Genomic DNA, 23,158 nt, shown 5'->3' on the forward strand with positions numbered 1-23,158 from the left:
GAACCGTGCCGTAAAGGAAGGGAGGAAGGTGGGAGTGAAAGTGGAAAGAGAGGTATCCAGCTGCTTATCATTTTGGGGACTTGATTGGTTACTGTGGTACTTTAACAGTGGTAGGGATTTGATAGTGTGATCGCGCTTGCCTCCTTGAAACCGCAGGCCTAGTACTCTCATTTTGTCTGTCTAATGAATCGGATGCCTGTCCGCTGGCTTGTACCTGGGACAGTGTAATCATATGCATTGCGACTTCTCCCTGAGCATTGCATTCCGCTAGAGCGGGCGAAATCTAGAGGTCACCCTCGCATGTAGGCTACACCAGCTGAGCCGCTCAATAAGTGAAATACTTGAAGAAAGAAATACAAGTCGTTTATTTCTCTGCGTAATTCAAGTTCAAGTTCGAAGTAACTTTATTGCTGTCGATGCAGAGACCTCTCCAGCGTAAATGCAGACCTAAACGTTCAAATTTAGCACGTGTGGTTCTCGACACTCGACTGGGTGTTGCGGTGCTGCCGCCTAGTGGCAGTGTAACTTGGTTGAGATCAAAAATTGTGAAAAATATTTTTGTTGCTACAGTTTTTCAGCTGTTCTTGTACTGAGCACATGTAATGCTACCTGGTCAAAGAACAGACCCCAGAAGGCGGCATGGTTTAGATGTAACAAGTTGGCATCAATGACATACACAAAAAAAAAGTAATTTCCCACTTCGTTTTGCTTCACTAGCTTCGCTCTATCCTCTCTTAACTCTAGGATTCTAGTTTCTCTAGCTACGTCTGCTGTCTTCATGGCTGGTGCGTATGATTTGTGGCGCAGGAATGAGAGTCCGTGTTTGAGCAGGTTAGGAACAGTTATTTGCCTTAAATTCATGTGCTGAAAAGCCCTCCCCTCGAAGTGTCACACCTAGATTGGTGCCAAGCGCAAGGTATGCATCGTTCCGCATGCCTGCCGAGGAGGATGTCTTCGACGCGATGGTTCCGAGACTCCGCTGGACATTTGCGCAATGAAGACACGACCCGCGTGGCGTTAGCTGTCGCACCGTGCTTCTAGCGTCGTGCCACCGTGCCCACGGCTCCTTACTGCTGGACTCTGGACTGCGTACAAAAATGCGCGTGCTTGCCGCCCTGGCCGAACCGACATGACTCTCACGGAGCGTGCAGGCCCTGGGGAACGTTGTCAACTGGTGCTGTTGTCTGTCATCACTTAAGCGCCTTGGGAAGCCCCCACGGCTGCACGGCGAGCGATGCAGAAGCAGGGGTCTCCCTTTTTCCTTCGGTACCACCAAGGTAGCGTTCGTGCAGTGTCCTTCAGCCCCAGGGTAAGGCTGCTTGCGTCGTTGTTGCGTGAGCCAGCTGTTGCTGACAACGCGTACCGTTTCTTGTGACGTCTTTGCTGCAGTTTCGCCGAACCGAAAAAATTTTGTCGCTTGGTACGTCACAGTCGCGACCACAACAGCAATCAGCTAACTGGCTTGTTCGCGTTTGTGCAACCCATGTGGTTGGGTATCATTCTCTCTCTCTTTTCTCAGCATAAATGCTACTCAGGGCAGGTAGACCGCTGACGAGTTTTCGAGCCAAGCTGCGCAAATTTATGCTTTGTTGTGAGAAATACGTACAGTTTCTCACGGTGTCTTCCGTCTTCCTTATCGCTTGCGCACTGCTGAGTATCATGCAAGTAATCTGAAAAAAAAAAAAAAAAAAAAAAAGTACGCATAGCCACGCAAAAAAAAAATAATAATAAATGATAAAGTAATTGCACTGTCAGCATGTAAAAATTTTTATTACAGGTACCACTTAGGGACAAAAATGAAAACATGGGCACTGTTCAGATTTGCAGTAGTGTCTTAAATTTGGACAGTTTGTACGTATTCATTTGTTAACGCATGCAAGAAGACAACAAAAGGGAACATGACACAGCTGAATTTCTCACTCGCAAGGAAATGTTTATTGGAAAGAAATAGTAGTGTGTGTATATATATATTAGGGAGGGGGTTGAAGCTGGAATTTGTCCGGTAGAGCATGAACATAAACGAACGTTGAAGTTGACCAGACCCCTGGCGCCAAAACATTAGAATAAAGAAAGTAGTTTTTTTTACCATGTGTCCTCATTTTTTACACGCACACGCACGCGCGCGCGCGCGCGCTCAGTAATGGGAGGATGCAACAAAAGCAAGAAATTATAGCCACACAAGGAATGACTAATCGCAGGAGATGAGAACAGACAATACACGAGGCAAAATCATTTTCCTTTAAAGAGGAATATTATCCTGTGTTAGCTTGGCTTATGGGGTGCGGATACATCTGTCAAATGATTAGTGATGTTAAATGTTGGTGAAAAAGACAGTGATGTTTTCGAACCATGGCTCGCATAACTTTTGCTTGGCTTATTTCATTTTTATTCTGTTTTCAGCCAGTTTTGAGTAACTGTGTGTACTTTGCATTTGTCATTAAATATTTGTTTTTTATAATATTTACAGGACAGGTACCTGTTCTGCTCTGGTGCCTACGATGGAAAGGTCAACCTGTACACAGCACAACACATGGAGCTGCTCATGTGCTATCAGGTGAAGCTATTTTTGGCTGACTTCTTCAGCTCTTCCCAAAGAGGGTTTGCGTGACTTTAATTTACCATCAGCCACAGGCCACAAAAGTGTATGGGGTCTGCAATTTTTGGCGGGGCAAAGCAAAGCTACATTGCTGTGCCATCTGCCGTCACAGAGCGCCATGCTGAAGTTCACGGAACTTGCATGCTTATATTGCTATGATGCATATTTCATCTCTCGCTTTCCCATGACGTGTGATCTTACATTCATTGCAGAAAAATACCACTCCATCATGCATTGCATGCTTTTCAAACTTTTGCAGTTGGCATTTGTGGTAGCCCTTATCACCTTTCCGACCCTTGATTTGCCCTCACAATTCAGCATTCTTTGTGAGGACTGTAGAGGATTAAAGTAAGCTTTTACAGGAAAGGAAGGGTGCTTTACCTTGCTTTTGTTACTGTGACTTGCAGTTCTTTCCTCTGCTTTCCTCTGATTAAAAGTGATTGAGAATAGTATTCATGCACTTAGGAGGAAATGTACACTCTTTGCATAACTACCCGAGACTTGTAACTGCAAGAAGTCAACACAAATTTATTCCTGTTACCTTCTGTGGCTTACTTGCCCCTCTGAAGCAGCTTTCACTAGCATAGTAAATGAATGTGCTCCCCAGTGCTATGACTCTGACATGTGCATGTTTGATATGACTGAAATATTTTTCACCGCCAGGTTTCATCTGTGGCCATGGTACGAAATATCAATGCAGTCCGCTTCACCAGTGATGGCTCACGTGTAAGTTCTAAACATCTTTATTTTTTTTTTTGCAATCATTTGATGCCTAGCTATTTCGCATCAGACAGAAGCCGCTTAAAATGTTTATTGCGTATATGCTTGGTATAGCGCCTTTATTTCCTAGAATAAGCCATGTGCTTCCTTTAACAGCCTTAGATAAAGTTCACAGCCGTACAACGCTTAAATTTTTCAAAATTAGCCACTTCGAATCATACTTTTCCCTGGATAATACGTTTTTTCCCCGCACTTTTTAAAAACGTATGAACGAGATTTTACTGTATTTCTTCATGCTCAATGCCGTTGACACAACACTTCATTTTGTTTGTGATGCACAATGCAATCAGATTGATCTCCAACGATCTAAGCTACATGAAACAGCGCCTAGACTCCTTGAAGCAGCAGTACTTGCTTTTCATGCTTTATTTTTGTGCGCATCCGATATTGTCAATGGTTCTGTCTTTTAAAGGGACAGAACACTGGAATTTAGGTCTCTATTTTTTTTCGCCGAAGTGGAAAGATTGATGTCTAAAATTTTCGGTTCCATAACAGTTTTGTTAGAAATGCTGTAGAAAATGTTTACCGGGAATTTTTCTATCAATGCGTGCGCCCGTTTTTATGTAGTCCGATACTGAAAACCATGAGCAGCGACCGCGATGATGACTGGTGGTCAACAAAAAAAGAGGTACCGAAAACAAATATAACTTTCACTCGCCAGACAGTAATCAGGCATTTTTTGCATAGAGTAACATCCTTTTCAGTTTCACACTCAATGCTGTTACGGCACAATAACGCACGCCCTCGTCGAAGAAAGTTTTAGTGGGCACTGTCATTGCTTCATTCACGAAATTGCAAGCACTGTGGCGCCATCTAGTGGTAAAACCTGAAAGCATACCTCTCGCAGTGTGGAAGCAGGGGTGGTTTCTATTTAAGGAAGCACTGGAGAGAGCGCAAAATATAATAAATTATGGCAAGCACTCCTAGAAGAAAAAAGAACAATGTGCAGTTACGAAAATCAGCTATATTTTGCTGACATGTAGTCGCGTGGGGGGCTACACTGAAAGTACTAGGGTTTCTCCGCTAGATAGCACCTCGGTTGTTTTATTTATGTGATTTTCAATGGCAAATTAAAATTGTAAAGCCTCTTTTCTTTGATATTGTAGCGCTCGACCTGTACTATATAAGGCATGATCTTTTCATCTCCACCATAATCTCATGACATATTTTGGCCAGTGTTCTGTCCCTTTAATGACAAACAAGCATGCTTTGTTATTTGCTGCCGAGTTTTTCAAGTTCTTTGTGCGTGTAAGTCAGCCCAATGAAGAGTTCGTTACACTGTGCCACCTCTGTCTGCTCAAACGTTCATTGTCCATTACATTGCCACTGTTATGTGACAATAAAGAAAGACAGCTGATTTGGCGTGGCCAAGCCAAATGCAAATAAGGTGCACTAGAACTTCGGCTTTTACCTTGTTTTTGGTTTCAGGTCATGCCTATTTTTTAGAATAGTGTTGGAATCCATCAGATTATATGAAAAACCACTCATCGTAAATATAAAGCCCTGCTATGGCCAAGCCATCTGAATGTGCCCGTGTGGTCTAGGAGTAGTGTGATGTAGGATCCAATGCTCCAGGTGGGTTTGATTCCCATTCCAAAAGTGCTCTCCATGTTGCCAGCTCTTACCAACGGCTTCACGGCTGGCTTCAGGCAGATAGTTTTCAGTCACGTGTACTTGTCGCATAGAGTTGTAAAATCGCTGCCCAAGTTGGCAGCTACTGCCAATGGCCGGCATCAGAAAGACAAACATCAGTGAAAGTGGTGATTGGGGCTGTAGTGGTTTAGTACTTACAATAAACTACTCAAAGTGCTACACTGCTTCTTAAGCTGCAAGGCTCTGGCAGTGGCTGTGGCAATCCGATGACTTGCTTAACTGCATAGCTTAAATGTGAACATAGCCCTCGGAAGAAAAGTGTGCAAAATGAGACACCTGCCACAGAAAGCAGTTGGCAGCATGGCTACATTAACTGCTGAATGAGGTACAAGAGCATTTAGAATTGAGAGTTTCACTGCTTAAAAGTGTAGATTAGCATTTATAAATATAAAGTTAGTACTGCTTTTTTCTTACCTCTCGCAGAATTCAATTCGTATTTGCGTTGTCTTCAGCAGAGAAGTAATTTAATAACAAATCCAGTTCGTAGAAGGCAACAATGAGCCGTGATCGCTCCCTTGGGCATTGCTCATGTGTGCGTCACCCAGACCTTGCCCACTCATATGGAAGTTAAAAGTTATCGAATGTCTCACCCCTACGCCCCTAAGGCACTGCAAAGAAGTCAATGCGTTTCTCCTCATAAGTCATGTTTCCGCAGGAACGGGCACCTCATATGTTAGCTTGTTAGCCTTCTTTGATGCTTCGTCCCTTTGCACCTAGGCACTGCTAAAAAGCAGCTGTGGTGGATGAGCACCACTAATCAGTTTTTTATGTTGAGAGTGCTGCCCGGTCGAGTGCTGCCTGGCGGCACATGCCCTCTTCATCACAAAACATATTATATGACCACAATCTCGAAATTTCCAACCTAGTAGCCGGGAAATCATGTTATCCGGGAACATATTAACCCAGAGAAAAAAATTTAGGGGGCACTTTGGACCGCTAAAGTGCGATGAGGCAAAAGCATCTGTTGCATATCTTTCTCTTTTTTCACTCCCACCTTCCTCCTTTCCCTTATGGCTTGGTTAAGGTGTCCGCATAGAATTGTAACATATACTGTGCCTTTTCTTTCCTGTAAACCAATTTGAAACTCCACTGATACCTGCTGTACTGTGTCTGCTTCTATATGGTGTGTGATGCGGCGTTCGAGGAAGCTCCAAATAAATTAAAGGCGTGACACGAACGCCTGGATCGAACGCCCAGCGTGGTCAGCTTGGTATGAGCGTGAATCGCCTGGTGACGTCACTATTCGTGGACATATGACCAAATGTGATGTCATTCTGACGTCACTTCCAGTTATTAGACATAGTCGGATGACATCATGACGTCACATCCGGTCGTGACGTCCCGGTTGATAACGTCATAGTCACACTCATTTCAAGGCATAATATACTTCACTGCTGATGACATCATCATTTATTTCAAGGTACGACATACTACACTACTGATGACATCATCATTAATTTCAAGGCACGACATACCACACCACTAATGACGTCATTTATTTCAAGTTACGACATACTACACCACTGATAATGTCATAAACTGAAGCGTTACAGATGGACAAACGGACGGACCTGATCGTAGCCGCTAGCAGGCGCCATTAAAGGCTTTCGCCTTAAAATGGCGCAACTCTATGGCAGATGCTTTACTGCCCGCAATTTTGAGCGTATGAAATGTGAAGTCTTATGAACCGGGAACATATCAACAAGGTTCTACGGCAAAGGCTACAGAGCATTGTGGCAATGTGTAGCGGGTAAGTCTTGGTAGTGCTTCCACAATTGAATATTAGTGGCAGTCATTCAAGTGGTCGCTGATGAAGCTTGTCTTGACGATGTCTGAAATACCTTTGCAGAAAATAAACGTAAGTTTGCTGTGCTCACTGGTGTGTGTGACTTGCTTGCTTTGTGCAGATCCTTGCAGCGACTGCGGCCAGGAGGTTGGCTGTGATAGATGTGGAGCGTGGGGAGCAAGTTATGACCTACGACAACTGTGAGTGGCCACTCTAGGTTGTCGTGCCTCTGCGATGACTTTGCTCAAAGTGCTGCTCATGATTTCTTTCACTTCGTTGCTATGACAATTAAACCTGGCTGGTTCTCAGTGGCAGCTTTTGCAGCTCGCACTGATTTCTGGCACTTGCCGTGTTTTCTTTAAACTCATTAGAAAGCGGTAGTCCATCGCTTAAAGAATTTTCGTGTCCTGCTTGGAAGCTTCCTTTTGTTTTAGTACTGTTGATCAAGCATATCTTTAACCTCTTATACTCTGCCCACAGGTATTGTAACAGGAGCAGAACAGTTGTCCTCACTAGCACTACCTGGAGATGTTTTTAGTGAGAGCTAGGCCGTGCTTAAATCCAGTTTCACTTGCAACTATGCCACTGTACCCTGCCACATATCCGAGGGTCTGCACTCATTGTGACTGGCATGGAAACATTTTTGGTGGTGGGAGTGCTGTACCAACTACATTAAGCTGGAACATTGCGTTAGATCTGCTACCTACTTGCTTCTACAAATGACTGGGTTGCACCAAGGTGGACAAATATAAATCCAGCAGTACAAAAGCAGAGGCTGCCACCTAGCATGCGCGGGCTTGGCTGGGGTTCCTTCTAGTGTGTGAAAAAAAGAATGACAGATTGAGATCCAACCTTGTCCTATATTGCTTCCTATCCCTTTATTGCCTGGTGTTAGCACACGGTGTACACGCATCTTGCGCATCTGGGGTGTTCACAGCACTGTTAGAACTTGTGTGAACGTAGTGAATACATATTCCATGTAAAGGTTGCTTATAAGGGGTTTATGTGGTCCAAAATTTAGGTCCTGCTAAATTTATCAGGCTTTTGTGCAGTACCATCACGTGTCCTATAAGGTCAATGTAAGGACACAAGAAAGGATTCAAATACGCCTCAACTGATACGATAGCTTGATTCCATGGACCTCTTTTACACTCGCTCTAACAGCATCATCAGCACCCAAATTTTTAGTTATTTGGACTATAGAACCACTTTTACCATTGAAAGTTAGTTTTTATAAATAGGAGTGCTAACTAAATTGAGCTGCTTCCAATGATGAGGCAGTATTCCTTGTGGGTCAGCATTGTGCATGCTTGAACTTGAGCTTGTGTCATCAGACATTGTCCACCACTTGAGCTTAAAGGACTATAGACACCAAATTTTGATGGCATTTTTCTTCTCGTTAATGATGCGTAAGTCATTACTATCTGCATGCAGTTTTTGCTTATGACCGCAAGTAATTTATAACTGAATTTTCTTTTCTCACCAGTTTCGGTTTTGTTATCCGAGAGATGGCTGTGACGCCACAATCATGTCTTGATGCGCGGTATGAAAAAACAGCGATATAATCACTCATTCTTCACTTGTATTGATTCCTGTTCTTGAGACAGGCTAGCTTTATCATTGTAGTGACTTCAAATGACACATCAATGATTATATCACATAAAGGAAAGTTTAATAGCGCGAAAAGACACTCACAAATAGGCACAAATAGACACACAGGACCGGCGCTGTTTAAATCAGTTTAAATTATTATATCACTGTATTTTCATCCCTCACGTGACCTAGACTTGACTGTGACGTCACAGCCATCACTCGGCTGTTGAAACCGAAACTGAAACAGGTGAAAAACGAAATTCGGTTATAAATTATTCAACAGTCATAAGCGAATGTGACCTGGTGATCCGTCTACAGTAATGTCCTAGGCATCATCACAAATGATAAAATACGAACCCAACAATGAGGTGTCTATAGTCCTTTAAAGTTAGCTCGAACTGAGCATCTTCGTTGCAAACACTTAAGGAAAAGCTGTAAAATGTATGGGAAGTGCACAGCAAAGCCAAACCCATCATTGGAGGAAAATAGCACCTTATGTTCATGCACAATAAAATGCTTCTTCGTGAGAGGCACAGCTTCATGAACTGCTATGGACATAACTCTTAACGAACAAAGGTGGCTACACTCATCCCTCAATGATCGCTGTGACCAATGGCCTGTTTATTCATGCTAACTGAGTATAACGAACAAAGGTGGCTACACTCATCCCACAATGATCGCTGTGACCAATGGCCTGTTTATTCATGCTAACTGAGTATGTTCAGTCAGAGCATGCTTGTTGAAAGTGCCAATGATAGATGTAAAGATGCAGTCATATGTCAATCCTTAACTCTCTCGGGGATTTTGGGTTAAAGAGACCTGACGAAAACAACTAGTAAAATGGGCATTTCTGTATGCTTGCACCAAATTTTGAAGAAAAGCCTGCACTAATGCTAACAGTGCAAAATTTTGATTTGTTTTTGCTTTGTCAAAAAAGTCAGCTTGGGCATATTGTGTATGCATACCTGGCCAAGGTGACTGCCTACAAGCCTGTGCTATTCAAATCTTTGTTTAGTGCATTATATTTCTTTAAATCGTAACGCAGGTCAGTTGAAGCATTTGCATTTGCATTTTACCTTCCTCCCTATCAAGCCTCTGCTACAAGATGTGAGGGTGCTGATCTCACCTCAATTTTGGCTTGCTCCAAAATGTTTTTGGCCATTTTTGTAAGCCCCTATCCTGTACTTTTTTTCCTGTCACTCCACTCTTTGTTCTTCGATGGCAGATGCCACGGTCGGCAAAAATCTGTTCTTTCTTTTTTTGTATTAGTTCATAACATGTAACACACACACTTTGCAGCACTGCAATTTGTCAGCAAAATAGTTTTTTGTGATCATTTTATTACTGAAAGATAAATGATTAGAAAACAAAAGGCATTAAGGGAAATTATTCTTTTTTTGTTATGCGGCAAATAATTTGTTTATTGTTATGTTGTAGTTGAGGAGCTAGGCTTATTCTGGTGCTGCCCCGTTGGCAGGTGCCTTTGACACACGAGAGAGGGCAAGCTTGGCGGCCGACCCCATCTGCCCCAACATGGCTGTCTGCAGCTCTGCCAATGGGAGGGTGCGTGCGGAGCCCATCTATGTGTCATTCACTCAAATAGCAGCTGATTCTTTACTCCTGTGTGGAGCAAGGAATTTCGTTTGTTGTGCTTTGAACTCCTTTTTCTTTGCTATTTTTTCCGCAGGGTTTAACCTTGTTTGACCTTCGAATGCCACTGCCACTCGACTTTGTCTATGATGTGAGTGCTTTTTCATTTTATCCGGGAAACCGAAATTGTTTCGGAAGTGTTTTCAGCTGCTGTATTCTCAAGGCTGCCTTTGGTTAGAGGGTTCTGGTCCGGCATTGTTTTTTCTTTTTTCTCATGCTTTCGTATGCTGTCTGATTTTGCACAGACCAAGTACTGTTTAGTTACACACGCTACAGGCATGTCTTACTATACAGGATGTGTAAAAGCATAGGCAGGTCCCTTTTTATGTGTCACAAACTTTCTTTCTGCATGTCATTTTTTTTTTTGACGTGATATGACTCGGTGATTGTGGCTTTGGCCTCTTCCAAAAGGGGCACTGAGGACAAGTCAGTCTAGTTGTCAGTGTAAATAAATTTTGTGCCTTTTCCTTGGTATGGAGCTTTTGTCAAGCATCAAGAACACATTTGTTGCTGAGAAAATTGTTTAAATATTTTTCCCTCGAGTCCCAGCTCTTGATATATCTCCATCAAAACGGACTCAGTGGCTGCTTTTTCAAAATGAATAGTGCAGTAGTCTCGAGCACCTGGGATCCGTCGTCACAGTTTACTTCTGACATCAGCCAGGGGTGGCAACACTGGTATTTCGACCTCTGACCTTTCGTAACCTGCGAAAGCAAATATTTTCAGTGACAGCAATGGCCTTTGCAATTGGAATGTAGTAATCTATCGATTATGTGCCGAGACTTCAGTGCACCTGAAAGTAATCACTTGGTCTCCGTCTAGCCAGCTGAAGGTGTTGAAGGAGTAGATATGTTGCCGTGGCGCCATCACTGATCTCTCTCAGGCCGCTGTGGTGAGAGCAGCGGCCACATCTTGACTGCAGTGCTCACATGGCGGTTGCTCCTTGTACGCAGCTACACGACCATGTCATTCGGGACCTGCTCTTTCTGCACAGTAGCTGGCCGTTTGTGCGTAGTCACCAGAGCACGGTGCTGTCACTGGCTGTGGACGGTGTCTGCAAGGTGAGAGCACGGCGAACTGTCAGTTGATTAGTTTTGCATAACATACTACAGCGTCTTCCAAGAGGTAAATAATAAGTAAATAAAAGGATTCGCTTATAGGAAAGAAAAGGCACTGTGTCTGCACTTTTCCTGTGGACATCTGGACGGCATCTTAAGGGAAGGGAGGAAGGTTGGAGTGAAATGGGAAAGAAAGAAAGAGATGTTTAGTGGAGGGCTAGGGAGTAATTTCAACCACCTTTGGATCTTTAACATGCACAAACATCACACAGCACACAGACGCCTCCATGAAACGCAGCTGTCTGAGGTCGGGTTTGAACCCGTGTGGCACATTAGTCGGTTGTCTTAACCACTGCACCATTGCGGCAGGGCGACTTTCCAAGACGTGGTGTGCCTATGCGGTTCCCTAAAAATCAACTGGGTCTTACTTGGTAAAACATTCTAGCGGAGGTAATTATAAATATTGGTTCACAGGAAGGGAAAGGTGCAGTATCTGTCACACTTGTTTCTGTGGACTCCTGAACCGCGCTGTAAGGGAAGGGAGGAAGGTGGGAGTTAAAATGGAAAGAGGAGCCATGGGGGGGGGGGTGGTGCAGTGGTTAGACTACTGTGTCTTGAGTACCCGGGTTCTGACCGCGGCGGCTGCATTTCGATGGAGGCGAAACGAAGAGGCGTCCCTGTGCTGCGGGATGTCAGTGCACGTTAAAGATCCCCAGGGGACCGAAATTACTCCGTAGCCCTCTAGCGGAGGTAATGCATGACTTTTGTGAGATTGTTGATCGGGACAGATTGACATTATTTCTCGTTATTATGAGGGCCTTGGACAGATTAAACCACAGAAAACTTACATCGAAGGTGAGGCAGGTTCTTAATAATAATAATTGTTTCACAGGAAGGGAAAGGCACAGTATCTGCCACACTTGCTCTGTGGACACCTGAACCATGCTGTAAGGGAAGGGAGAAAGGTGGGAGTGAAAGTGGAAAGAGAGAAATGGGAGCCATAGTGGAGAGCTAGGGAGTAATTTCGACCACCTGTGGATCTTTAACCTGCGCTGACATAGCACAGCACAGCACAGGGACGCCACTTCGTTTCACCTTTATTTAAACGCAGCCGCCGCAGTCGGGATCGAACCCGGAACTCCGGCACAGTAGTCGAGCGTCTTACCACTGCACCACTGCGGCGGGGCCTTACAAAGGGTTCTCTGGTACAAGGAATTGAAAGCTTCTTGAGTGATTGCCGACAGTTCGTATTCATGAAAGGAGCTATGTCCAGCACATTCAAAGCAAGATCAGGTGTATCACAAGGTTCAGTACTTGGACCTTTATTGTTCCTGTTGTGCATTAATTATGATAAACAGGTTAAGGTTCGCAGGCAACTGCATCATTTACACTAGGATTCAGATAGTAGACGACCAAATTAGACTAAATCATTACTTGGATAAAATAAATGACTGGTGTAAATGTAGCAAATGTCGTCAGACTCCAACAATCATGCATGAATTTCGCGCAGGCATCAATCACTACAGTTTGGTACTCAGTGCAAGGAAACATGCTCCAATGCACAAGTGAATTTCGATGCTTATAGGTGACCGTCATGTCTAACCTTAATTGGAAGCCACACGTCACGTACATTGCTGGTAAAGCTAATAAAAGGCTAGGCGGCATAAAGATAACACTAAAGATAACTAAAGTTTGCTTCAAGTGACGTGCAACTGCCTGCATATAAAATATTGGTGCGCCCATTGCTGGAGTATGCATGAGAGGTGTGGGATCCAAAAAGCAAAGTGTTAATACAGGAATTGGAGCTTGTTCAGAGAGGTGCATTATGTTTCATATTTTTCGCTTCAGGACGCAAGATTCGGTAGCTTCATTATACAGTAGAGCCAGATTACTGCTCATTTCTGTTATGCAAAAGCAGAAACATGCGTGCATTTTTTATAGCATTATGAACGAAACTGTTGGAGTTGATAAGCGATGTTACATCAAGGAGTGCATCTCTCGCATAACTCGTAACAAACACACTCGACGTGTCAAAGAAGCTGCTAAAGAAGGCTTTAAAAATTCCTTCTTTCAGCTGATTGCCATGCCTGGAATCCGCTACCTGTCGGTGTGGTGTCTGTAGTATCCCGCATGAGTTTTTGTTTCTTCTTTGTGATCATTTGTAATCATATTTTGGCTAGGGGTCTGTTTGTATCTGCTTCTGTTGGTATTTTGTCATTACGCATGGATTGACCCTACCGTTATCTTAGTTCTGGAAAGGACTGTGTTATTTAATAAATAAATTAATAATTAATTAATTCATTCATTAAATAAATGAATAAATAAATAAAAGACAACAGCATTAGGAGTCTCATTGAGCAGAAAACTGGGTCTAGTTGTCACCTTGTTAGGGCGAGAGATCTACTGACTGGTACTCAAGTAAAACTAGTTGTACTCACTTAGCCGGTGCATATTGTTCTGTATCAACCCCCTGCTAAACAGGACGAAGACAGGACAAGTGAGAGTTGGCTTGTGACAAGCCTGGCTCGTCCGTCCGCTAAGGGTATAAGCAAAGTTTTAAGACCTTATATCCAGTAGGTTCTGAGATAAAAAAAAAGTTGACAAGTATATAAAAAAAAGCTGATAACACAGGCAAAATTTCTATCTTGTTTTGAACTTGAATACAGGACGAATTCATTTGGCAGAGTCAGGGTTGTAGTTTATGATATTTCTTTGTTCAGAGATACCCCACTTTACGCAAGTGCATTTAAGCAGAGGAGGTTACAACATGGAAAAATACAGGTCTTTGTTATTGCAGCACACTTGGTTAAAACACAAATGATTATCATTGGAGCTCGTTCTAGTCCAATATTCTCGTATCTTAAAGTCATAATCAGTTCAGTTAGATATATAATGTGGTTGTTTAAAATAAATGTATTTGCTAATCTCGGTCTTGTTATTATATATTTGAACTAGCAATACCAAGCACAGTTTACTTTGGCATGAGGAGAGCACTGGAGAATAAGCAGGCACCTAAAAACAAAATTCTCGGGCAGTGGGAAGAAAGGGGCCTTTAATGCATACCCTGGACAAAGTGGAGTCAAGCCAACTGATCGAACTTCTTAACTGTCAATCCAGCGAAAGAGAAAGATATTTGCTAATCTCGGTCTTGTTATTATATATTTGAACTAGCAATACCAAGCACAGTTTACTTTGGCATGAGGAGAGCACTGGAGAATAAGCAGGCACCTAAAAACAAAATTCTCGGGCAGTGGGAAGAAAGGGGCCTTTAATGCATACCCTGGACAAAGTGGAGTCAAGCCAACTGATCGAACTTCTTAACTGTCAATCCAGCGAAAGAGAAAGAATTGTTTTGGGTTGGGGGGGAGGGGGGGCGGCCAGAGAAGACACGGAGGGTTGTTGAAGAAGCAAAAGTTGGGTGCTTGTTCTAGGACTCCACTGTGTTGGGCAGCCTTCTTGATCGTGCTCATCAGCTGAAGCAGAAGACCAGAGTTGGCCAGCAGAGACTCCAATATAAAAGATTTAACAATGAACAACTACTACTCTGCAGCTCATTTTCAAAATCCATTTTGAGAGTCTGCCCACCTACAAGAATTTTGAATGTCTGATATATTCAACATTTTATAGTGAAGGCAGAAACAGTTTCTGTGTTTGAAGATGTTTCCAGAGACGATGAAGTATGGCTGTAGGTTTTTTATTGCCAGAAAAAATGGTTGCCAAGTGTACGAAAATTTTGATGCTTGGTTATTAGAGGTCAAAAAGTGATCAAATGATCAGTGTTCCATCACTCATCGCAGAGATTTTATTATCGACGATGTAGGTTATTGAAAATTATGCTTCTCTTCTGCCTCATCTGCTTATGCACCAGAAAAGAAATAGGGAAAATAGGTTGGGACTGCACCCCGCTGCATCCCATTCTTACCACACCACTTTAATCGCTTATGAGCAGCGATTTTTCAAAGTCATTGGGACTATGAAAAATGTGTCAATTAACTAAGTTTCTGAATTCACCGAAAGAAGCAAAAAAATTGGGGCGAAGAAAAAAATTTAATTGCAAAAACACTCGGTACATGCCTCCCACTTCGTCCCGTTGTCGCACTTTGTTTTGTAGTTTCCCACAAAATGGCGTGGCATGTGTGCAGCTTGAAAGCAATGTAGCACAAACACGTTAAGAAGCTAGACGTGATCAAAAACGGCACTCCAGCAATTAAGTGCGACCGAAATGGCAAACCTGCATGGCTATTTAGTTCAGCGGTTCTTGCATTTCCCTGAAATTATTATTACAATTTGCTCTCACCGCTCGTCTGAGGAAATGACCGCCAACAGAAACGAGCTGGAAAAACAGTACGCAATTCAGATTTCCTACTGCTTAACGAGTTTGCTTACAAATTAACCACTGAAACGCCGTGAGCATTCACGGCTGCATTGCAGTGAAGTAGGTTTTCTCTTCTGGAGGTGCGGGCTTCGGCAGTCTGCAAGTCATATTTCAATCTTTTTTTTTTTTGCACGTGTTTGTGCTCCCGCAGGCACGTCGCGATGTACTGCCCTTATTCCTCCTTGGAGATTGAGCAAGCTACGGCGAATTTTCGTGAAGAAACCTATTTAAAGGCGAACTTCTCTCGTCTATATTGCGGAACAAACGACTGACTGCGATGATGGTTTGGTTAGTTTTGGTTTGTGGGGTTTATCTCGCCTGTGCTGCAGCACTGTGTGGGAAGCGCATGTAGTGTTAAGTTCACTATGTTATAATAATCTCGTTATAAAAGCGTGTTCAAAATATGCAAAAGAATTAGCATTGTGAAGCGAAGCGGCACACTCGTTGACCATTGTTTTGTGCTGTAACATGTAATGTATATACAGTGTTTATGTGGTATTACGACGTTACTTAAGCAAATCTTGCAGTCGAAAGACCAAAAGAGGTGTTTCCTCACAGTCACAAATGCTTGTAGAGTGAAAAGGATCAATGGTAATGAATGAGAAATGCGTGCTCCGTGCACTGCAGGGGACATAACTGACTCGCTGGCTCAGGAGGCAGTGAATTCCCGGCTCAGTTAAACCATGCAGGAGTACTTGCAATATTTTTTTTTTGACGTTTTGTGACATTGTGTTTGCGACATAGTATTTTCGTCATTGGGCAGTTTGCAGAAAGCTGTAAATGAGCTTCTTAGCGGAGCATGTTTTCCAGTGAAGAAGCCTCGTTCCTCGATTATTTCTTGGTAGTACCAGAAATGGAAAGACAGCTGACCATTAGGGCACATTAACACATGCTAGTTTCGGACGTCGCCCACCAGATATCTGTTGATATGGTTGGTTTCAGAGTGCTCACAAAGCAGGGAGAGAGCGTAGAAAATGTGCAAAAAAAAACTGGGCACACGCGGGGTGCGAGACGCAGGAGAATCCTCCATCCCCTTCATTTTCCAGGCCTGGTATTAAACCATTGTATGATGCAGGTACCTCTCTAAGCCATTTTAGTCAACTGGCTTCGCTTCCCCGAGTTTGTGCAGAAGTGGAAACTTGGCTCTTTACGTTTCTATAAAGAATCAGAGGCACCTCAAGACCCTTTGATTGGAAAACAGGTCTTTTGGCGAAGGTCACAAAGGCATCTGTGTATTTCAGACGTGATAGTCGCGCGAAAAAGGCACACACAAGACAGGGTACGGGGTGAGCGCAAACTGACAACTGATTTTATTGTACAAATTCTGCACATATTTCAGCGAGAAAAGACACACTTAGAGCATGCGCAGCCAAAGGTCACGCAAGTTACAATCAGTAGTTACAATCAGTAAACACCGAGCCTTGAAACCTAGGTCACGTTATCGAGATAAGCTATCTCACTTTTGTACAGCACAACAGAAGAGTTGCACAACAGAAGTGACACAGCATTTTGAGCCTTAGCTGAAATTTCTAGTCACCTCTGGTGATGAAGACCCATCGAAATGTGCGCCGCAGGCCAATGTCCAGAGTGAGGGATCGGAGACCATATGTTGCGATGGAGGTTGAGTTGGCCACACGGAGAATAGGTCCATGTGACTTGGAAGCACGGTCGGCCTTGGAGGACGGCAGTATGCTGACTTCGGCACCAGTGTCGACGAGGAAGCGCAGGCCAGAAATGCGGTCCATAAAGACGAAAAGGTGGCCAGGTTGAAGAGCGAGGTCACACGCCGCCGTCAGTGATCTCGCTCCGCGTTTGCCGACCAGTTGCATGGTGGAGTGCACTGGCGGGTGCGGTGCTGGAAAGTTCGGTGATACCAGCAGAGACGTGGACTGCGAGGACTGGACGAGTGCGGACCGCTCGGTGAAGACGAACGGCGGCGAGGTTTTGAGGAGAAACCGTGCTGGGCATGAGAGGACGTCCGAAGGGCATCGATAGAAGCGGCCAGCTGATCGATCCGGGCCTAACCGTGAAATGACGGAGGTCTCCGGTGGAGAAGAGAGGGCAGCGATGGAAGGAGAAGACGCGTCGTGGACTTGATCAGCGAGCTGGGGGAGGCGGTCAAGGGTCAAATCCCCCGCAGCAGCCAAGATAAGGCGGGTGGACTGCGGCAAGCATTGAAGAAAGAGCTGCCTCAACAGTGCGCCATTCGAGTCTGCATTGCTTTCGCCCAGGAGCTGCTGCATGCTAGTGAGTAGCTGGGAGGGGCGGCGGTCTCCAAGCTCTTCTTAGGTGAGCAGCTGCTGAAGGCGCGCACTCTCGGACGCCGTGGTGCGGTCCAAAAGGCCCTGCTTTAGTCACTGGTACGGGGCATCGCCCAAGGGTCCAGCGATAATGTCCGCCACCTCTTGAGCCATTTCAGAAGGCAGGTTGGAAAGTAAATGACGAAACCGAGATGCCTCCGAGGTGATGTGGTGCAGATGGAAGATGGCTTCCACTTGGGTGAACCAGATCTGCGCACACTTGGGCCAGAATGTTTGTAGGTGGAGCTGGAGAGCTGCGACGTCCCATTGGCGCAAGGTAGCGTCAGGTGGAAGGTCGCCTGATGGCGGTAGGTTGCTGGGGTCTGTAGCCGGAGTCACCACTGTTGCGAATTTGCAGGGTCGCAGTGGAGCACCAGAGCAAGATGACCAGCGTGGCAGTCGTCTCATTCTGAACAGCTCGTGCCGTGCTTGCGCTCCGAGCACGCGCTGTACATCTTTATTTTCCTTTAACACGGGCTGGTAGCGCTGATCTCAGCCTCCGCTTTATAGCGTCGGCGAGCGCTATAAGTCATTGAACTGTGGCAGCATCGTCTTGATGCCAGCTTTGAGTAGTTAGGCGTGGGGAAAAATAGGCATTGGTAACATTAGAACAGCGCCTGTAAAATAAATGGGAGCATACAGCAAATGCAACGACTGGTGAATCTGTTTTATTTAGTGAATGGCGTTGCTTTGGGCTGTGACCTTTCTGCAAGTTACTTGGGATGTACTTGAGATGGGGTCTGGGCTGCTCCAGAACTTGGCGTGTTCAGGAGTTCTTGACAGGGCATGTTCTGTTGTGAATTCTCGCTCTCCCCCTCTGTGGCATGCAGGTGACCACACTGGACGGTCGATATTTGCACAGCTTTGAAGTGGGCCACAAGTCACACTCAGTGGCGGTAACACCGGAGGCCTACGGCTCGGAGGTGGACAACGGCTTCCGCAGTGAGCACCTGTTTTCAACACATTTATTCTGTTCCGGAATGGATTGTAATGTTCTGTAATGGATTCTGGATGTAATGGATTGGGCAGCTTGATTTTGGATGCTTGCGAGTTTGATGTGCGTGTTTTCAGGAAGTAATCCTGTCCTAAATGCATCTGCAGGTGTGCTTCTGGTTGGGGGCGACACAGTGTCTGGATATGTGCCGGATCTCGGGGTCCAGGAAAAGCTGCGCGAACATGGCGAGAATTCCGTGTGGAAGATGCGGTACACGTCAAACGGCAGTTTGCTGTACACTGCCTGCGACCGCGGCATCGTCAGGAGGTCAGATAACGCCGATGCCTCAGTGCTTGTAGTGTCTTCTGCATGCTGTGAGAGGCCCTTGACTGGAGTAATCTTTTGAAAAATCGGGCAGTCAGAGAAACTAAATGTCACTGTAAAGTCACTTTATTTCAACTCCTAATGCCAGTATGGTGGAGAGCATGGAGTCGGCAGTTTTGTGTGCATTCGAATGCTTTGTATGATTCGATTTCTTGCCATGAGTTGTCTACACAGTAAGTGGGGGAATTGCCTTCAGGAATTCGGTATTCGATGCTGTCGGCACTGGTGTGACGAGGTTTATACAGTGGCAGCGCTGCAGCCAGTGTGAATGAGGTTGAAAAATCAAGCAGTTGATTGCAAAGCATCTTAAATTTCAGCTGCTCATTTGCATTGGCTCTATGTGGCACGTCGTGGCACTGCACAGTCAGAAGCGATAACAGCTTGAGGCAACAATGTGCAGCGACACACCGCACGATGTGTTGAGGGCTGCCAAAGCTTTGCCGCTCGTCACTCTCGCTCAGGTTCTGCGTTTCTCGAAAATTTCATCCGTTGCCTGTAAGCAGTTCGCGAGCCATGCAATTACAGAAGGCTTTGGGGTATGCAACTTCCGTTCTGAATTTTGTTTGTTTTCTGCGAGTCATTTCATGCGGTGCACCAGAGGCAACGACGGGCAATGGCATCGGTATCGCGCGATGCATCGTCAAGGGAGGTCGCCTCATGCGGTTACCACTTTAGAGAAAATGCGCAGTCCGAAAAATCTGGCATCTGAATTTTTGGTTAGCGATCATCTTACCATCATAATAGTATGTTTAACTGTGCTGTGTTCAAAAGTCTGGCGGAATGTTTATGCTGTGGTTAATTTTATTTTTAGTACCGCATTCCTGTGAACTTTTCCTTCCTTTTTTCATTTTGTATAACCTAGCTGCCTTGTCATGAATGTTTTGTTTGTGTACTTTACCGAGCATAGCTAATTCGTCTACTGTGTGGGAGTTTACTCTGAATGCACTCATAAATTTGCATTTTCTGAATGCAACCAAATTTTCAGTGTTCAGACAATTTGGTTGCAGGACTTTCCTGTTGCCTGTGCTCAGCATTGCTGGTGGCAAACTGATTCCAGGAAGTTTAGGAACTATAGGCCTTTCCTGCTTTTAACGCTTCTAATGTTTTAGTCAATCTAATACCCTTGTCACGTAGGGAGTCTCACTATCTGTTGTTTCAGTGGGCATCGACATTTTCTACGGCCGTGCAGGCACAGTGCTAACGCATGGCCAATTTCAGTGACTACTGAATAGTGAGCATGCGATCTGACAGATGGCGCTAGATGTAAAAACAGAGCATAAATGCAAAGTGCAGCAGAAAAATGAGCAGAATATGTGGTAAAGAAATTTAATTAATTTAATTGAAATAATGAAAGGTGATCGCAAGTTTGAAAAAAGTTACTTAAGTTTGGGACCAGATACTTCGCAGTTCGACGCAATCTAGAGACTACGATGGCGAGTTGATTATGGACAGCAATGCAACCATGAGCTTCTTGTTTCTCATCGTTTGGCGAGTGCGACTTCATTGTCAGAGGCCCGTAAGATTCCAATTGCCATTCATGAACCTTCGAGTCGGCACCCTTAGAATTCAGTGGTCGTTGAAAAATTAACACATGGCACCGGCCAGTCCGATGGACATTGGACTCTGGAAGTCCCACATAGTTCGATGTCCATTGACTCAGTGGGCATCAAAGCTACCTGAGCAAAATATTAAAGTTGCACCACCCAAACTTTGGCCTGTTTTTTTTTGTGTGTGTGTGTGTGTGAAGCGTTGCAATTGGTATTTTTCAGACTTTTACTAAAATGTTTCATTTTTATTATTACTGAGCATGTCAAATTTTATTTTTATTTCTTGTTATTACATTCACTAACATTGACCCTGTGTTGTAGGTTTGAGTGAATCATTTAAGGTACTTGTTTGCAAAAAAAAAAAAAAGTTCCACGTTGGTTTGTCATGCCCTGAGGTGTGAAGTGTAGACTTTTAATAGGCACTCAAGGATTGGGGGGGGGATATGTGTGCAGATACCGGCGCTACCCCGACCATCACAAGTTTTTGAACGAAGTCCTCCGGCATAAAGAGAACATTCATGACATGGATTTGTCACCGTATGACGACTGTATCCTTTTGGCAAGCAAGACAGGTCCCAAAACATTTTGCTTACACCCACCCCCACAGGTGAGGTGCGATTATCTGAAGCAGTAGTAGAAACAGATTAGCTTGGTGACAGTGCAGTGTTGTTTACCTTACCGATTGCAGAAATATCAATGCAAATTTTGGTTGCATTTTTTCTTTTTTGTTACGTGTAGGACTTGGTAGTATACACGAATCATGTGGTATTTGTCTCCAGCCACTCAGTAATTCATTTTTAATTGAACTCCCTTTCTCGCCGTTATGGGTTCAGCAGCTGAATAACAGCTGTGACGTCAGAGTTCAGTGTAGGTCAGGCAAGGCATAATCACCTAAGTTATATAAAGGTGCAGTATAACCACTAACTTTTCATTCTTGAGGTACGCTGGTTTTGGCATTACTGTAGTGCGTCAGAGTGGCAAAGCACAGGTAATACTGTAGTTCCTTCATGCTTTACATGACCCATATGATGCCACAGGCATTGTTCAGCTGTTGAGACTGAAATAGCCCGAGAGAAGAAATGAAATTGCTGTCAAAGCTCGATGATACGAACCTCGCAGATGGGAAAATCGTATCATCCAAACTTCTCCATGGCCCATAAAGTTTGTGTGCAGAAGCATGAGGAATACATATTTGTGCAGATATGTTTATGCTCAGAAATGGCAGCAAATTTGTAGTGGGTTGGCATGGAGACCAACACTTGTAATGGGGAAAGAAGTGATGCCACCGGTCTTAAATTGGAATAAGTTTATGATAGACAATGAAGCCTTTGTTCAAGTAGTGACTGGTGACCCGGAAAGTGAAATATTTAGAAGAATGAGGCAGAGTTCATTTGGTATGAATGGCAGCTTACCAATACCCATCAAGAGGAGAGCACATAATAGCTGTATGCTCACTTGTGGTGCAGAAATGTGGAGGCTAGCAAAATGTTTCAGAGCTTAAATTGTGAGATATGGAAAGGAAAATGGCAGGTGTAGTGCTAGAAGTGGGTCAGGTGTGAAAACAAGTGACTAAACATACTTGTAGAGATCAAGATAAGCTATAAGATAAGCAGATGGGTGCCTTGTTTTTCACCTCTATCGAAAAGCGGCCTCCGCAGCCGGGATTCGATCCTGCATCCTTGGGCGCAGTAATTGAGCGCTCTAACCACGGCACCAGCGTGGCGTGGCTGATGTGATTTATGCAGCTGCGGTGTGATTCCACTGCCCACAGGTGCAGACACTACGAGCCTTTCGTTGCTAGTACTGCGGCTGAGACTAGGGCTGAATGAATCTCCTTCAGCTGTCTTATTGTGTGTTCGCCTTGACCGTTACTGTGGAAGATCTGATCACTGCATCCAAGGACAGGTCTGTGGGGGTGCTTCAGCTGGGCTCTCCCACCCACGGATGGACAGAGTACTGCGAGATCTGCTGATGATGGATGATGATTGAGGCGGCAGTTGAGTTATTTGCTCCTACAGTTGAGTGCACTATATAATTAAAAGAGAGATTTTTTTTTTATGCTGTACATAGAGCAAGCCATTTCTCTTCCATCACAAGCTGAACGGCATGCAGGCTGCTACAGACTGCGTGTGGAATAAATTCTACTGACTGCCACTCACTACACCTGTGTCATGCAAGAGATTCAGTGACAGTTGTATGGTGCACCAAGTGGCACCTTTCGCGCTCAAATGGCTTCCAAGCTCCCCCTCACACTCCTGGACACCACAAAGCCATGTTGTGGCGAACAGAACTGGGAAGCATGCACCTAGCCATTGCTGAAAGAGTAATGTCACTTAGAAGCAGGTAGCAACTTCTTTATTTCGTGGATTTTTTCCAGATTAAGTGTATAGTATGCAATAAACCCTATCCCTCTTTCCATAGAGATAGAAAATCAGTCATTCTAGACTGACGGAACTAGCCTCTAAGCAGCCGTTGTAGTTCTTCCCAAACAGCCAAGCCTTG

At 44.5% G+C, this 23,158-nt stretch overlaps 1 protein-coding gene across 1 annotated transcript; it reads left to right on the plus strand.

The window, feature by feature from the left end:
* The first annotated feature begins 563 nt into the window (after nt 1-563).
* On the plus strand, nt 564-22,814 carry LOC146178122 (uncharacterized). The gene is made up of 11 exons (XM_084577948.1): nt 564-1,309; nt 2,468-2,554; nt 3,260-3,322; nt 6,937-7,015; nt 9,886-9,971; nt 10,096-10,149; nt 11,012-11,119; nt 18,622-18,733; nt 18,893-19,052; nt 21,110-21,204; nt 22,537-22,814. The coding sequence occupies exons 1-11, from the start codon at nt 1,235-1,237 to the stop codon at nt 22,626-22,628; spliced, it is 1,011 nt and encodes a 336-aa protein (XP_084434074.1). The 5' UTR covers nt 564-1,234; the 3' UTR covers nt 22,629-22,814.
* Nucleotides 22,815-23,158: the final 344 nt, after the last annotated feature.

The sequence above is a fragment of the Amblyomma maculatum genome, chromosome 9, assembly GCF_055883805.1.
Source record: "Amblyomma maculatum isolate TAMU_Amacu chromosome 9, ASM5588380v1, whole genome shotgun sequence".
In the NCBI taxonomy this organism is placed as follows: domain Eukaryota; kingdom Metazoa; phylum Arthropoda; class Arachnida; order Ixodida; family Ixodidae; genus Amblyomma; species Amblyomma maculatum.

Excerpts from the sequence above, each read along its gene's own strand:
- LOC146178122 (XM_084577948.1), top strand. The coding sequence starts at position 1,235 with ATGCAGAAGCAGGGGTCTCCCTTTTTCCTTCGGTACCACCAAGGTAGC. Across the intron at positions 7,016-9,885 it reads AGTTATGACCTACGACAACT|GTGCCTTTGACACACGAGAG; the intron begins GTGAGTGGCCAC and ends CCCCGTTGGCAG. Across the intron at positions 19,053-21,109 it reads GACCGCGGCATCGTCAGGAG|ATACCGGCGCTACCCCGACC; the intron begins GTCAGATAACGC and ends ATATGTGTGCAG.